We start from the raw sequence: 17,170 nt of genomic DNA on the forward strand, positions 1-17,170 counted from the left end.
TGGATATCCACAACCTCCACATGCAGCTCCTACAGCCACACTTTCTCATCCCCCAGAAGAACACATTGATCCAGACCCCCCCCCAACCACTCCAAGACCCCCTCATTCAGGCTCACCAAGAAGTAGAGACAGTTGACTTGGAATCCACAGATGAGACTCCACTTATACATGAACCCCTCCCAGACCCTGACCCTTCTCCCAAAAACTTGGAAGAATTCAAAAAGTTCTCCGCCCTGCTAATAAGACTCTCCAGGGCTCTAAATCTGTCTACACCTGAACCCACAGACACTGTGGTAGACCCCTGCTTTACCTCTACTGAACAACAACAGCCCACGTCTACTGTGTTGCCCACCTTACCCTTCCTTCTAAAAAATTTGAAAAATACTGGGGTTGCTCCGGCTATGATCCCGGCAACTCCCAAAAGGGCAGAAAATTTATACCATATTGATCTATCTGCAGCTTCATGGCTTTCTAAAATGCCTAAAGCAAACTCCATTGTAACTGATGCTCAACCAAAGCCTGTCCAAACAAACCAGACTTCTCCCTCTGATAAAGAGGGAAGGAAACTTGACTCTATGGCCAAGAAATTCTATTCCTCAGCATGCCTGTTTGCACGCATGGCTCATTATGGAGTTTACATGAGTGTCTATCAGACCTTCCTTTGGAACAAAATATCATCCTATCTCGAACTGTTACCTCCAGCCGATCAGCCACTAGCTCTGGCTTTTAAACAAGAAGCTCTACTTTTGTCATCTTTACAAAAAGATCTTGCAAGAAACACAGCTGATACTGCTGGCAAACTCATTGCAGGCTCGGTGGCCCTTCGTCGCCATGCCTGGCTAAGGGCTGCTATCCTTTCTCAATCACAACGCACCCTCATCGAAAACCTACCTATGGATGAGGCAGGACTTTTCAATCCTGAGACTGATTCACAACTCGAGCATTCCCATAAAATGAAACAAACGGTCTTCAAATATGACCAACAACCTCACTCTTACCAGCGCCAACGATGGGGCTCATACTATTACCGCCCTCATTACTACAACAGACCTTACAATACCTCCTTCTACAGAGGACGACAGAGATCTTACACCCAGTCTACGGCCCCGAGACGGCCTCAGCTTCCCTTCAGAGGTCAGTACCGTGGTACCAGGCCTTCCAATAACAATAAACGTCGCTTTTAGCACATCACTACCCATTACCACTCATCTTTCCATACATACACTACCACTCACATACTTCAATAGACTACAGCTTTTTCTCCCAGCATGGCAATCTATCACTACAGATGCCTGGGTTTTGGACATAATTGAAAGGGGATATGCGATAGAGTTTGACACATACCCGCCTGTTGGGAAGGTCCTCCTTACACAACCCTCCCAGGAGGTTTGGGAAGAAATACACTCGCTCCTTCAAAAGGGTGCCATATCTCCCAACCACACACACAATACCAACACCTGCTTTTTTTCTCGATACTTCCTAGTAGACAAGAGGGACGGGGGACTACGTCCCATCCTGGATCTTCGTAGGCTTAACACCTTCATCACACCATGCAAATTCCGCATGGTTACACTTCCTAACATACTACCCTTCATTCCACCGGTAGAAAAGGCCCTCAGAGCTTTTGTCCGCATCGTCTCGAACCGCAAAGTCCAAATTGTGACAGACAACACTGCAGTCAAATATTACATCAACAAACAAGGGGGAACACGCTCTCAGACCTTACTGTCCATATCGACAGGAATTTGGGAATGGTGCATCCAGAAGAACATCCTCCTCACAGCTATCCACCTACCAGGCCAGGACAACATACTTGCGGACTCTCTAAGCAGGTCCTCAAAGAACAACCTCGAGTGGCAACTACATCACACACAATTCAAAATTCTCACCCACAAATGGGGCACCCCCAGGATAGACCTGTTCGCATCCCCTCTAAACACACATTGCCCTCTCTACTGCGCAAGACTCCGCCCTCGCGCATCCCCAGGTTGTCTAGGAGACGCTTTCCTGTTCCTATGGTCCTCGAGCCTTCTTTACCTATTCACACCCCTCCCTCTCCTATCTCCAGTCATAGCCAAAATAATTCAGGACAACACAGATTGCATCCTGATCACTCCCTGGTGGCCATGCCAGCACTGGTTTGCTCCTCTTCTCCACATCTCCAACAAGGAGTTCCTCCGCCTCACCCCAACCCCAGACCTTCTCTCAATAGAGAACGGCCTAGTCCTCCACCCAGACCTCCACTCCCTTTCCCTGACGGCGTGGAGGATCAGACCACAATGAACCTATCTGAGGACGTTTCACGAATTCTGTTGGCCGCCCATAAACCTACCACTAAAAAGTCATATCATTATAAGTGGTCATCCTTTTAAACGTTTACACAAACAGTGGGTTACACGCCCATCTCAGCACCTATTCCCGTGGTGCTAGACTTCCTTGTTCACCTTTCTAACAAAAATGTTTCCCTTTCCTCGGTTAAATGCTACATAGCAGCAATCTCCTCTGGTCGCAGGAAGTTCGGCTTGCCGTCCCTTTTTCAAGACCACCTTATCCAATTGTTCCTCAAGGGCTATAAAAACGTTCATCCTCCTACAACCCTTCCTTCACCTCAGTGGAGCCTAGAGTTAGTGTTATCCCAGTTGTCAAAACCGCCCTTTGAACCGATGGCCTCTGCCGACATTTCCCACTTGTCTTGGAAAACGGCATTTCTAGTGGCCATTACGTCTGCTAGGCGATCGAGCGAGCTAACGGCTCTACGCTCAGACCCTCCATACATTAGGTTCCACGACGACAAAGTGGTCCTCCGGACCGATGTTACGTTTTTGCCCAAAGTTGTTTCTTATTTCCATATGTCACAAGATATTATCCTACCAGCTTTTTTCCCTAATCCATCCTCCCCGTTGGAGGTGGCGTTACACTCCCTCGATGTTAAGAGGGCACTTTCCTTTTATCTGCATAGGACCTCCACCTACAGGAAGTCCCCTAAGTTGTTTTTGAAATACAGAAAAGACATGCTGGGCCACCCTATATCATCTCAAGGGTTGGCCTCCTGGATTGTTTCGACAATTCAACTAGCTTACCAATTGGCAAAGAAAGAACCTCCTTCTCACATCGTGGCCCACTCGACACGCTCGGTGTCCACGTCCCAAGCTTTTCTTCGAGGAGTCCCTTTGGACCAAATCTGTAGAGCAGCCACGTGGTCTACTCCCTCCACGTTTGTCTCTCACTACAAGTTGGACATACAGGCAAAGAAAGATGCTGCTTTTGGCAGAGCCGTCCTCTTCTCCTGCGTGGCATGACCCACCTCCAGGTCAGTAGCTTGCTATTCACCCATAGGTGTGGATTTCGCAGAGGACACGAAGAATAAATTTAGGTTGCTTACCTGTAACCGTATTTCTTCGAGTGTCCATCTGCGAAATTCACACAACCCGCCCGTCCTCCCCTCTGTCATGCCTCTAGACCTAGCTGCGATTAGCGCTGGGGAACTAGAGCTCACCCGCACGCGGCGGGATATATATACGAGGGGGCGGGGAGGTGGGCGAAGAATCAAAATAATCATTTTTTATTTCATCAAACTTAGAATGTTCCGGATTTCTGCGCATGCGCGAAGGGAAACCCATAGGTGTGAATTTCGCAGATGGACACTCGAAGAAATACGGTTACAGGTAAGCAACCTAAATTTTCCCCTTGTTTTGGAGGTGTTCCTGGAAAGCAGGAAAAGATATGAGAGTGTTCATCAGGGTAAACCAGTGATCTCCAAGCTTTGTTCCTCCAGATGTTTTGGACTTCATTTCCTAGAAGCCTCCATTACTTTGGCCAGTGGTCAGAGACTCTAGGAGCTGCAGTTCAAAATGCCTGGAAGATCAGAGTTTGGGAATCCCTAAGGTAGATCTTCCAGACTAGGGATTACCACATCCAGGGTATTGTTGTTCCAGAGGGGGGAAAAAACCTTTCACATCTATTTCCTTCTTTTGTGACTTTGAGTAATTGTTAAGACTATGTTGAGGAAGACAAAGATTTCAAATATCCTTTCTGGGTGCTGAGATCTTATGGCCTTCCTTACACCTGCCATTTTCATTTGTGTCACTTGGAATTGCATTTTTGTCATTTTCAGTTAGGCCCTTAAATAATGTGTTTTACTCTCCTGTCAGTAAATGCTGCCGGAAGCATCTGGAACTCCTTTCCTTGGGTTTCACAAAATAACTTGCTATTTCCAAGCAGGAAATGCACTTTGGACATGAGATACAGCTACAATCTGAAAAAGAAAATAACTGTAGCTGTGAAAGGTTAGGTTTCCTGTCGTAGTCACTGTGAATCATACATGTGGTATTTGCGCCTGCGCAATACAGCTTTTCGGAACCTTCTAGAATCAAAAGTAACAATCAAACCCCGGCTGGACCCGCCCACCCTTCCCCCGAGTATAAGTAGCCCGTGGGCGGGGCTAGCCAGCAGTTCTCTTCTCCGCGCTTTTCAGCAAGACAGCTTGAGAACCTCTCTCCTTGCGAGCATTCTTACTATTTTCCCTGGCTTTGAATCGGACTGTTTGACTACGTTATTGCCTAATCCTCTGGACTGATTGCTAGTGAACCGGACCGTTTGACTACGATATTGCCTGATCCCTTGGACTGATTGCTTCACTTACGGTTTTGACCCGGACTGTCGACTATCCCTTTGGGCGGAACGATGGCCACTACTTCTTTTAAAAAGTGCCTAAAGTGCCCAAATACTTACCCGGACATGGATGGGCACTCCCTCTGCCTGGCTTGCCTAGGCGAGGGACACCTGACTCAATCGTGTGCCATATGCATGGCCTTTACTCCTCAGACGAGGAAAAACCGGGAGGTGCGACTTAAGGCTGCGCTCTATGAGAGGGCTCTCTTGCCGCCAGTCCCCGCACCTCAGAGGTCCCAGTCAGCGACCTCCGCGGCTTCCTTTTTGACCTTGCCACCGGGGCCGGCGAAGAAGAAGCAGAAGGCGCCCAAAGATAGCGCCCCAAAAGATGGCCGCCAGAAAGCTCCTGTCAAGAAGGCGGCATCTAAAAGGGCGGGAAACCCTCCTTCTTCTTCCTCAGCCGCTCTCACCCTCCCTTCTCTCCTGACGCCTCAGGAAAGCCAAGGGCGCCCTCTGGCGACGAGTTCTATGGCTACAGGGGAAGCCCCGATACGCTCCCCGTACCCGGCCCAGGGAGAGCTGAGCTCCGCCTCCTCACTCACGCCAGCGATGCCGGTTCTCTCACCTCCTGAGAGACTGAGGCCCACTGAGCCTTCCCGTGAAGGGCTAGGCGATCTTCACCTGGAGGAGCCATCGCTACATGGGGAAGCCGCGGTCTCGGCAGAGCCCATCCCGTCCGGCAGCCAAGCCTTTGGGGGCATATTTAACGCTCCCCTGCTTACCGAGACGCCCTTGGCTAGAGAAGAGTCCTCCCCGATACCAAGCGCTCTAGAAGCTCTTCCATCCATGGAGCCGGCTTCGATGATCTTGACTCCTCCCACAACGGCGGGAGGGGTCCCAGGGGAGGCGCCTCCTCCATACCCTGCGGCTGCGCAGACGCCCCCTTCCCAGAGGGACCAGGGAGGGGTTTCCCCTCCCCAGGGATCTAGCCGCTCAACGAGGCTCCCGAGACGCTCCCGCTCCCCATCCCGAAGGAGTAAGGGGACGCAGCGCCGACGATACCACTCCTCTTCAAGAGGCGGGCCGAGGTCAAGGCGCTCCACCCGTCGCTCCCCTTCTTCAACCTCTTCCTCCTCGTCCTCTTCCTCCTCCTCCTCGGCTTGCTCCAGACGCCGGCGGCGCTCCCGGGTCTCGCGCTCTCGGTCGGAGAGGCGCTATAGACCCAGGCCTGTACAACCGCCAGGCTACTGGCAGATGGGACCATCTGGACAGCTGGTCTTTATCCCAGCCCCGGTACCGCTCCAGATGCAACCGACGTGTGCAGCGACTGTCCTGGGCAACCTACAAACTGGAGCCCTGCGCCACAGTGTCGAGACAGCTGCCCCTATCCGAGCCACTACATCGGTCCCCGCAGAGACTGGGGCAGCCCCGGCAGCGAACATTGCCTTGCCAACAGGTACTGCCAGTGGTCCAGTTCGGGCCCCCTCTAACAGGCTCATAAACACTGACTGTGTTGACTACACCCTATGCAGACCTACAGAGAGACCGTCTGCTGGACCTAATGGAGACAATAATTGTGTTGATGCTTATGCTGATTCATTGTGTAGACCTGCTGATTGTGTTGACCTCTCTTTGTGTAGACCTTCTGTGGGGCACCATGCTACGAATGAGTTACTAGGGTCTAATGAGGGGGCAGATCCTGCCCAACTAGAATTGGCTCTGCCTGTCACCCCAATAGGGACCCCCAGGGACCCAGCCCAAGAGGGTATAGAGTTGGGAGATAGTGGCTCAGATGCTGAGGCCTTGGACCCCCAACAACAGATGGGAGCAGATGATCCCTCCGCCTTGCCCCCCGACTTCCATAAGTTCGCAGCACTTATAGAACGCATGATAAAGGCATTGGACATCCCGGCCCCGAAGCCACCCGAGCACATAGAAGATCCGATGTTCCCATCCGAGGAACAGAACGCCACCCCCTCCTCGACCCTCCCAATGCTGCCCTATCTTCTGAAATTAGCGAAGATTGTAGATATGCCGCCATCTTCTGTGCCGGCAGTTCCTAGACGCTTGGACACCATGTATAAAATTGAATTGTCCAACGCTAGGTGGGTGGTGGCCCCTCCCAAGCCGAACACCGTGGTGGCTGAAGTCATCAAAACCAAACGTCCCAAGAACTCTGTGACTACCCCACCAGATAGGGAGGGCAGGAAATTGGACACGCTAGGAAAAAAGGCCTATTTTTCAGCTAGTTTGTTCACTCGTATGTCGCATTATGCGACGTATATGAGTGGATATCAAACGTTCCTATGGAATAGGATGTTGCCCCATATCGAATCTCTCCCGCAGGATGCCCAACGCCTCCCAAAAGCTTTACATGGTGAGGCTTTAGCGTTGTCCAAAATCCAAAAGGACTTCGCGAAGCACATGGCGGAGACGGCGGGCAACCTCTTCGCCACAGCTACATCAATACGACGCCACGCGTGGCTGCGGGCGGCTAACCTCTCTGAGGAGGGAAAAGCCTTGGCGGAAGATCTCCCCTTCCACGAGGAGGGCCTCTTCAACCCTAACACGGATGACCGCATGAAACAAAAACAAGACGTCAGGCAATCGGCGTCAAAATTCGGTTATACTTGGCATCCGTATCCCCAGCCCAGGAATAGGTGGCAGCCCCCTTCCTCCTACCGAAGGCCCTACGGGAGCTCCCCAGGTCCTTTTAGAAATAGGTCTGGGGGAAACTCTAGATTCCAGGGGGGAAGGCGAACCCCTTACTTCCAAAAGCCAAAGACTCAACCTTTCCAAGGAAAGGCCAAAGCTTCAGGCGCCTCCAGGAAGCGCCTTTGATGACAGTACAAGGACGAATGCCAATTCTTCTCAGCTCCCACCACCCATCCCTGAGGTTAACTCCCAAGTTGCAAACCCGTTTCCGCACTGTTTCTCTAGTCCTGAGATGGTTCCGCTACCGTCACCTCATTCAGGTCCATTGCCCTTTTTTCTGGACAGGCTCGCACCCTTTGGTGCGCAGTGGGCTGTGATAACTTCTGACACCTGGGTCCTGTCGATTGTATTTGGGGGGTACTCTATAGAGTTTGAGGACCTGCCTAGAGTGGGCCATGTGAGGGACACGCGTACCTCCCCTCAGTTGCTAGATGAAGTTAATATGTTGTTACAAAAAGGGGCGATCTCGTTAGTTGACTCCAGCACGTGCTCGTTTTGCTTTTATTCGCGTTACTTTCTGATTGACAAACGCGGTGGTGGGCTGCGTCCCATTCTAGATTTACGCTTACTTAATAAACATATTAAGCCCAAAAGATTTCGGATGGTAACTCTTGCCTCAATTACCCCTCTTTTGTCTAGAGGAGTTTGGTTCGCCACTGTGGACCTCAAAGACGCTTACTTTCATATTTCCATTGCCCCTCACCACCGCAGGTTTCTTGCATTTAGGGTATCGGGGCAAACTTATTGTTTTAATGTCTTACCTTTTGGACTTTCGTCCGCACCCCGGGTTTTCACCAAGTGTATGGCCGTAGTCGCAGCTCACCTTAGGACCAAGGGCGTCACGGTCTACCCTTATATTGACGACTGGCTGATTGTGGCGAGGTCCCGCCAACAGCTCCAAACAAATATTTCCATGGTTTTGTCTCTCTTGCAGTCCCTGGGCCTGGTCGTCAACCGAGAAAAGTCTGTTCTGGTGCCATCCCAACGCAGCCACTTCATCGGGGCACTGTTAGATTCGGTTTCCGAGACGGCATCCCTTCCAGCAGACCGTTTCACCAACCTCCGCGACCTGGCGCTGCAGACCATCACAGCACGGCATGTTTCCGCCAAGCACCTCCAAGTTCTGCTGGGACACATGGCCTCGACTACGTCTGTAATCCGATATTCCAGGTTGCGTATGCGGCCACTCCAATCCTGGTTCCTGTCCAGATTCAATCCGCTGCTGGACAGTCCCACGATGCGCCTATGCCCCCCACAGTGGGTCCTGTCCTCCCTACGATACTGGATGGACGCTTCGTGGGCCTGCTCGGGAATGTCCTTCCACGCTCCACGCGCCACAAGGACGGTCACGACAGACGCATCCCTCACAGGGTGGGGCGCGCATTCAGAAGGGCTCGTGGCTCACGGCACGTGGTCAGCACAAGAAAGCGCTCTACACATAAACATTCTAGAACTGATGGCCGTGGAAAGAGCGCTACTGTCCTTCGAGAGGGTGGTCGCAGGCCAAGTAATACATCTCCTCACCGACAACACCACGGTGGTGTTTTATATCAACAAACAGGGGGGGACACATTCCCGAGCACTCTTAACCTTGTCCATCAGAATTTGGGAATGGTGCATAGACAGGAACATCCATCTAATAGCGACCCATGTGCCCGGGGAACTCAACCAATTGGCGGACTCCCTCAGCCGGAGCCCATTAACGCACCACGAGTGGTCGTTGAACAGGGAAGAGGCCCACAAACTTTTCAGGGCTTGGGGGACCCCGGACATAGACCTGTTTGCGACCCGGTTCAATTCGAAATGCCCCAGGTATTGTGCGAGGGCTCACGCATCCCCGAAAGACGGATGTCTGGGGGACGCATTCCTTCACACATGGACAACCCAAAGGTTGTATGCGTTTCCCCCCTTCCCACTCCTGTTGAGGGTGGTGGCCAAGATCCTAGAAGACAGAGCCCACTGCATCCTGGTAACGCCCTGGTGGCCCAGGCAGCCATGGTTCGCCCCCCTTCAACAACTAGCTCAGGGGAGGTTTGTGCGACTGCCACCAAGGACAGACCTGCTCACCTCCCAGCAAGAGCGGGTGTTTTACCCGGAGGTGCACAAGTTGAAACTCACCGCCTGGAGGATTCTTCCGGCGGTGTAGTTTTCCCCTCGAAATTGCCGCAATCGGTTCTTACCATCATTGAGGCGGCTCATAGATCGTCCACGAAACGCTCTTACCTCTACAAATGGTCCCGGTTTGTCTCCTACGCCAAATCCAGAGACACTGACCCTGTTACCGCATCAATTCCTCTGATTTTAGACTTTTTGGTTCATCTCCTGGGGATGGGTTTGTCGCATTCCTCCTTGAAATGCTACTTGGCAGCGATTTCTTGGTTCCGTAGGAAGCATGGCCTTCCTTCCTGCTTCTCAGACCCGTGGGTTAAGACATTTATGAGGGGTGTATTGAACACCAGGCCTACGGTGGCCCCAGTAATTCCGGGTTGGAGTCTAGACTTGGTTCTGAATGCACTGATGAAACCCCCCTTTGAGCCTTTGGCAGGGGTCAGCCTTCCTTATCTTTCATGGAAAACGGCCTTTTTAGTGGCCGTCACGTCAGCAAGGAGGGCTAGTGAACTATGCGCCCTGAGAGCTGACCCCCCATATATAAGGTTTCATAAAGATAAGGTGGTCTTACGCACCGATATAGCCTTTCTTCCTAAAGTAGCCACTAGATTCCACACATCCCAAGAATTGATCCTACCGGCTTTCTTCCAGAACCCGACTTCCTCCCTGGAGAAGAACTTACATCTCCTCGATGTCCGCAGGGCTTTAGCCTTTTATGTGGATAGGACAGCACCTCTTAGGAGGTCCCCTAGACTATTTATCAAGTACCGCTCGGACATGTTGGGGTTACCGGTCTCGTCGCAAAGACTATCTTCCTGGATTGTTTCTACTATACAACTCTGTTACAAAATGGTGGGCAAGGAATTGCCTCCCCCAGTGCGGGGACATTCTACGAGAGCGGTCTCCACATCCACTGCTCACTGGAAGGGCATCCCCCTGGAAGAAGTGTGCAGGGCGGCAATTTGGACATCCCCCCTTTCTTTTGTGGGACATTATAAGCTAGACATCGCTTCTGCACGGGATTCTCAGCTCGGAAGAGCGGTTCTGTTTTCGGCGCTGGCATGAAGCCCGCCATCCATTTTTGTTAGCTCGCTAGTCTACCACATGTATGATTCACAGTGACTACGACAGGAAATTATAAGTTGCTTACCTGTAACTGTAGTTTCCTGAGTAGTCACCTGTGAATCATACATACCCGCCCATCCTCCCCTCGAGTTCATGCCGCGCCTTCTGACTGCTTTGCGGCAGAAGAGAACTGCTGGCTAGCCCCGCCCACGGGCTACTTATACTCGGGGGAAGGGTGGGCGGGTCTAGCCGGGGTTTGATTGTTACTTTTGATTCTAGAAGGTTCCGAAAAGCTGTATTGCGCAGGCGCAAATACCACATGTATGATTCACAGGTGACTACTCAGGAAACTACAGTTACAGGTAAGCAACTTATAATTCCTCAACCTGTTCTAGAACTGCCAACACACCTGATGTTAAATGTTCTGACTATGTCTTACACTTTGGCAGAATAAAACACAGCCAGTTTCTGACCACAATGGTTAGTCACCATTGCATATTATGTGTCCAAGGTTGGTTTGATTATGGCAATTTTGCATTGATTGTGACTGATTCCTTACATCTTTTCAAGGAGACAAAGGATGGTGTTTTAAGAACAAAAAGTCACCATCATAAAAAAACGCATCTATGTAATGATAGTTTTCAAAGTTCCTTTGTTTTAAGACGACCCAAATGCAATGTTTTTTTGGTGTATGATTTGTTTGCCTGGTTTGGGGCTTAACTTTCCCATCTCACTGGAAAATTAAAGAATCTGACTCTGATACTATGAAATCTTCTGTGTTCTATAAATAGTTAATCTAAACCACCAGGCTAATCAGTTTCAGCTGCATCTCTCTGCATTTTGAATTTTTAGAATTAACTGTATCAGTGTCACTTGTATTTACTTCTTGTTGAATATGGCAATATTAACGGTTCATTTCCTTCAGACTGGGTTAGGGGTTTTTGCAAGATTTTTGTATTAGTTTCAGCAGTTTCGCTTAAAAAACATTACTGAAATTTCAGTGTAAAATTCAAAGCAAAACAATATAAATATTCACAAAGATATTACCGCACATAAAACAAATATATATGTGATTTAAAATCAATAAATAAGAATCTCTACATTTTAAAGTTGTTGATTTGGGAGGATTATTAATGCAAAGTTGAAAGGCAGTTGCCACCTCAAAATCCTGTTCCAGATCAGGTGATAATATACAAAGGAAAATAATCTTCTGTGATTATATACTTCACAATATGGTTTTGGGGAGTGTTGTGTGTATGGGGGACTCACAGATTTTTTTTGCTCAAGATGCCAGGGACTGGAATCATATTTGTGCCACATTACAACTATGTGTTTCTTTTTTTTCCCTGGAAAATCATCAAGGACTGATAGGTGTTCAGGAATCACCACTTTCAGTGGCTTTGCATTGGAGGACTCTCCATTTCTTAATGTACATTTCTCAGTATGAAACCAGATATGTATTGGTGCCTTTTGGGTTCATAAATCATCACTCAGAAACTGAAATAGGGTAAAGACATGGCCCACAGATTTTTCTTTGGCCCAGATTTGAATCCAAGATGGAGAACTACTCTCTCTGATTCTGTTGCATTCGCTCATATTGTAGTCAGAATTGCCCTCTTCCCTGTATTTCTCAGGGGTGAGCCATATTCACTGTCCTGCTCCTTCCTTCCTTCCTTCCTTCCTTCCTTCCTTCCTTCCTTCCTTCCTTCCTTCCTTCCTGTGCATGGCAAACACAAGTGGCTAAGCACTACTACAAGTTTTGTTAGACCTCATGCAAAAATGTTTTCATTGACTTTCTCTGCTTTGTCTCGTTATTGATTTATTTTAATTTTAAAGAATCTGGTTTTCATTTTAAAAAATCAGGTTTTCATCATTTAATTCTCACAACAATCCTAGGAGGAAATTAGTCTGGGAGGGAATAGTGTGATGAAATGTATGGTTAAGTAGGAATTTAAGCCTGTTCCACCAGTTCCACATCAACCCTAACACTATACCATGTTGGTTCCTAGTTAAAATTGAATCTGGAGGTATTTTGGTCATGACTAAAATTCTGTCATTCTTCTTGACCTAAACAGCAATAAAAGTACCACTCCCCACATATGCCATGTATCTGTGTTAGGCATTTTTGTAATAGTCACCTGGAAATTAATAACATGCACCACAGCACAATTCTTAACTACAAAGCTATTTGTTTGATCTATGTCATATATTGATAATGCTTTCAACTTGAGTATAGGCACCCTCTTAGATAAATTAGTTGGCATCATTATGGTTGCATATTCAGTAAATAGTGGGGAAAAGCACAGATATTGTAACTTTAGGAAGGACAAAAGCCCCCCATACCCTACATTCCATAATACTGTCTTTGTATCTGAAAGTTTGGTGAAGCAGAATCTTGAAATAAGCAAGACATAAAATTCTGGGGAAGGCATTTTATTTTTAGGTCTATAATTCAAGGTGATGTTACCTCTCAATTTTAGATATACAAACAAACCTTATTCTGAAGGCTCTCTAATGCATACAGATGTTAGAGATAGGATGGTATGTTTTACATTCATGTTTTGAATAGAGCACTACTACTTTCAGGCAGCTTAGCAAAGAACAGTATAACTTGGTGGCTTCTGCATATAGCTTCACCTGGGGAGGACCCGCTTAACAGGATGCAGCTTATTAACTTCCTCACCCTTCATGTGTGATGTTTCCTATTTAACTTTTTTCTTCTTTAGTGAATGGAGTGCAATAGAGAAGGAAATGGGGGATGGACTACAGAGTGCTGGTCATCACATGGATGTGTAAGTGCTGACTATCTGAGAGTTGATGGAAACCAGACTTTAAGAAGGGGAGGGGATAGGAAAATCTAATTTTTGGAAAAATGTCTTGTATTGAAGGATATCACTGTAGGCTGTGAAATATTTCTTTGGCTTCTAGTTTGGGGTGGTTTAGAATCTATTCCATTAAGTAGCTGAAAGAGCCCCTAGTGACTTAAAAGAGATTTCTTTTTTATTATTATTTTGAAACTGTAGAAGAAGTTGGCACCTATCCAGTGTTTCCTTTGTGGTACTGTGCCAGAAACTGGTAGAATCAAAACTTAATGCACTCCAGATTTGTTTGATAGCAGTAGCTTTGCGTTATTCCAGAGATGTGCTATAAACTTATAGGGTTTACTTTGAAAGACTTCATTTATTCAGTTCTCCAGTTGCAAGGGAGAGTGTGTCCTGTGCATATCTAATAATGAAAGCATTTGCATTCATCTAAATCGAAATTTCACTCAAAATTAAAATGCCCCCTTATATAAACTTGTTAAAATTGGAGAAAATGTTTTCTGCCACAGTGATGGATGTTAATGGTAGGCAGATTGAAGTGCTTCCTTGGCCATCTGTTTGCAGGATTCCTAGATATTTATTTATTTATTTATTTATTTACGTCACTTATATCCCGCCCATATCAGCCCGCAGGCGACTCAGGGCGGTCTACATATCTGCACAATTCGATGCCATCAATACAATACAAAAGCAAAAACAGTTAAGTGCAATTAGACAAAAAAAGACAGTGCAATACAGTGCAATAACAATTTTAAAAGAGCTATATCCTCTCATTCCAATCCTCGTCCATTTCATCGTCTTGGCCGTTCCTGGGTCATTCTCCATCTCAAGCTTGACTATCTATTCCGGGATTCCGAATGCCTGCTCGAAGAGCCAGGTTTTCACTCTCTTACGAAAGGTCAGGAGGGAGGGGGCTGATCTAATATCCCTAGGCAGGGAGTTCCACAGCCGAGGGGCCACCACAGAGAAGGCCCTGTCTCTCGTCCCCGCCAAGCGTGCTTGCGAATCAGACGGGATCGAGAGCAGGGCCTCCTCAGATGATCTTAACTTCCTGGAGGGTTCGTAGGAAGAGAGTCGTTCGGATAGGTAGGCTGGGCCAGAACCGTTTAGGGCTTTATAGGCTAAAGCCAGCACTTTGAATTGGGCCCGGTAGCAAACTGGCAGCCAGTGGAGCTGGCGCAGCAGAGGAGTTGTGTGCTCCCTGAGCGCCGCTCCTGTTAGCAACCTGGCTGCTGCACGCTGGACCATTTGAAGCTTCCGGGCCGTCTTCAAAGGCAACCCCACGTAGAGCGTATTGCGTTATCACCCCAATTTGTAATATAGGAGCATATGTAAAACATTTTGATTACCTCAATGCTTAAAGGGCGAAGTTATCCCATGTTCAAGGATCCCAATTCCCCTTCATTGTGAAGGGTGCTATATTTTTGAATGTATAAGATTTGTAAGTTGCAAATTATTATTTTTTCCACTCAAGTTTCCAACACAGACTTACATGTTGTATTCCATAACCTACTCCTTGAATATGCCACAGTAAACTTGCAAAGGTGATGGGAGACAATGTTTTATTTCTAAAAAGAAAAAAAAAACATACAGTAAGATTAGGGGAATGCTTTACCAGCAAGCTTTTTGTTCCATGAGAGATGTGAGGGGAAAGGCTGTTTTTGCTTAATGGAAATAGTAGCAGGGCACTATAGCACATTTCCAAGCCAAAACTCCAGCTCCCCGGGGTGTTTTCTAGATGAAAGATTGAGTCCAGCTGTGTTACAATGCTGCTTTATCAGTGTGCTCTAAAGGTTTCTGCTGACCTCAGTAAATCTCTTGAGATCTGGACACTTCATAAATACAAGGAAATATATTTGTAGGAGCATTTTAAAAGATCTTTTAATATGTAGTTCTACTTTTCTTCTCATGATAATAAAGATGATGATAGCTATACTCATCCCAGTTATACAGGTTGAGAACATGGTTAGGAATATTACTCTTTCACTAAAAGTCAAGCTGATCCATCAAGGATCTAAAGCATCTTCCTGTCCTCTGCCCAATAAGATGAAGTAGTGTAAAGTAAAGCAGGATAAACTAAGGCAGCTTGAAATAGTCTAAAGTAAATAGTGTTAAGTATGTGAAGTAAACAGTGTTGCTTAAGGCAGCCTTTCATCTTCACATTTGGACCCAACAATGAAATCAAAGCAGAAACATATTCTCTCCTACTACAATAGAGTTTTCCAATAATTCATGACTACTTTAAATAATTAAAAACCATCAGTACCTATGATCATCTAAGTCAAACTGTGATTATCCATCCAGGTCAGGATCCAGTTAACTGGGCTTGACAGATATCCTAGATGTGCTTTTAAATCCTTGCTAGGTCAGCAGATTTCATAATAATAAATTGATTGGTCCTAGCAATTCTTCCCTCATGCCATGATTATTGAGGGATAGAAACCTCTATGGATGAAGAATCTCCTGTACATTTAAGGGGAAATTGCCATATGCCCACGACTCTCTGTAGGATGGGCTTGGCGTCTGACTTCTGCAAAGACAAATTTGATTGATTGACAAAGACGAGATTGCCAACACATGGACTGGTCATAAGTAAAGAGACAAACAGGAACGACAGAGGAGTAGTGCCCATTCACCACCTCAGGACAGTCAGCATAATGGGAGCAGGATAGGTATCTGCCAGGACAGAATAGGCTGCCTTCCTGGGGATGCTGTATGTTATATCAAGTTTTTTTAATGTCAACACTTTTAATTCCAGATAGTAGCTGGGAAGCTTTTCTAATTTGCAAAGCACCATATTACTCCAGGCCATTCTAAATTGTTTAAAGAACGTATTTAATGGCATAATCTTTGATCAGTAGGCAAACCACCAAAATAATTCACTACTTTCTTGGCTGGCACAAAATAACCATGTATCTGTCTTGTTAAAGGTTGTGTTACCCCCTCCATTATTTAGTTGTTATGTAAATGTGTATTCAAGTCATCTATTGACATAGGAGACCTCATGAATTTCATAGGGTTTTCATGAGCAAGGAATATTTAGAGGTGATATTGGCAATTTCATTATATGAAATAGCCTACACCACCTCGCATTCATTAGCAGGTGGAGTGTAGTACAGTTTGACATTGACTGAATGACATCCATAAAATATTCTTGACATTTACTTGGGGAGAGTGTCCCTTTTTGGAAGAAAACTTCACAATTTATTATTGTAGCAACACTGGAAGCATTAAGGTGGCATTTCTGTTGATGTTATATTTAGCTATGAGTGTAAAGGAAACATATATATTTATGACTATGTATTGGCCCAATCAGTTCTGGGAACTTACTATCCCACCTTCTCTGTTGACAGATATGCAGCGTCTATTGATGACATACTAGAAGAGGAAGAGCATTATGCTGACCAGCTGAAAGAATATCTCTTCTATGCAGAAGCACTTCGGTAAGCAATTTGAACAATCTGAAATTATTGTGATTGTAACTAAGTATTGTATTAGACCAGTGGTTCTCAACCTGAGGTCCCCAGATGTTTTTGGCCTACAACTCCCAGAAATCCCAGCCAGTTTACCAGCTGTTAGGATTTCTGGGAGTTGAAGGCCAAAAACATCTGGGGACCCCAGGTTGAGAACCACTGTATTAGACGTTATATACTATCCAAAAATCTGTGAATAAATGTGTTGGAAAGATTACCTCTTAATGTGTATAAATAATGTCTGGGATCTTGTGGTGGTCTACTTATCACAGACTGTTGTGTTAAGTGAGCAGTGTTGACTTTTTCATTCTTAGCACAGGAGGAGGAACCTCAGAGCATTCTATCACTTTAAGTAAACTGATAATTCACCTAATG

General features: G+C 46.8%; 1 protein-coding gene across 1 annotated transcript in view; it reads left to right on the forward strand.

The window, feature by feature from the left end:
• The window catches only part of SNX4 (sorting nexin 4), a 56,066-nt gene that overhangs the window by 31,040 nt on the left and 7,856 nt on the right, over positions 1-17,170 (forward strand). The window contains exons 9-10 of the mRNA XM_060775229.2: positions 13,227-13,292; positions 16,676-16,765. Coding sequence (XP_060631212.2) covers positions 13,227-13,292; positions 16,676-16,765 — 156 coding nt within the window. The remainder of the gene's footprint in view (positions 1-13,226; positions 13,293-16,675; positions 16,766-17,170) is intronic.

Source organism: Anolis sagrei, chromosome 1, assembly GCF_037176765.1.
Source record: "Anolis sagrei isolate rAnoSag1 chromosome 1, rAnoSag1.mat, whole genome shotgun sequence".
Taxonomy (NCBI): domain Eukaryota; kingdom Metazoa; phylum Chordata; class Lepidosauria; order Squamata; family Dactyloidae; genus Anolis; species Anolis sagrei.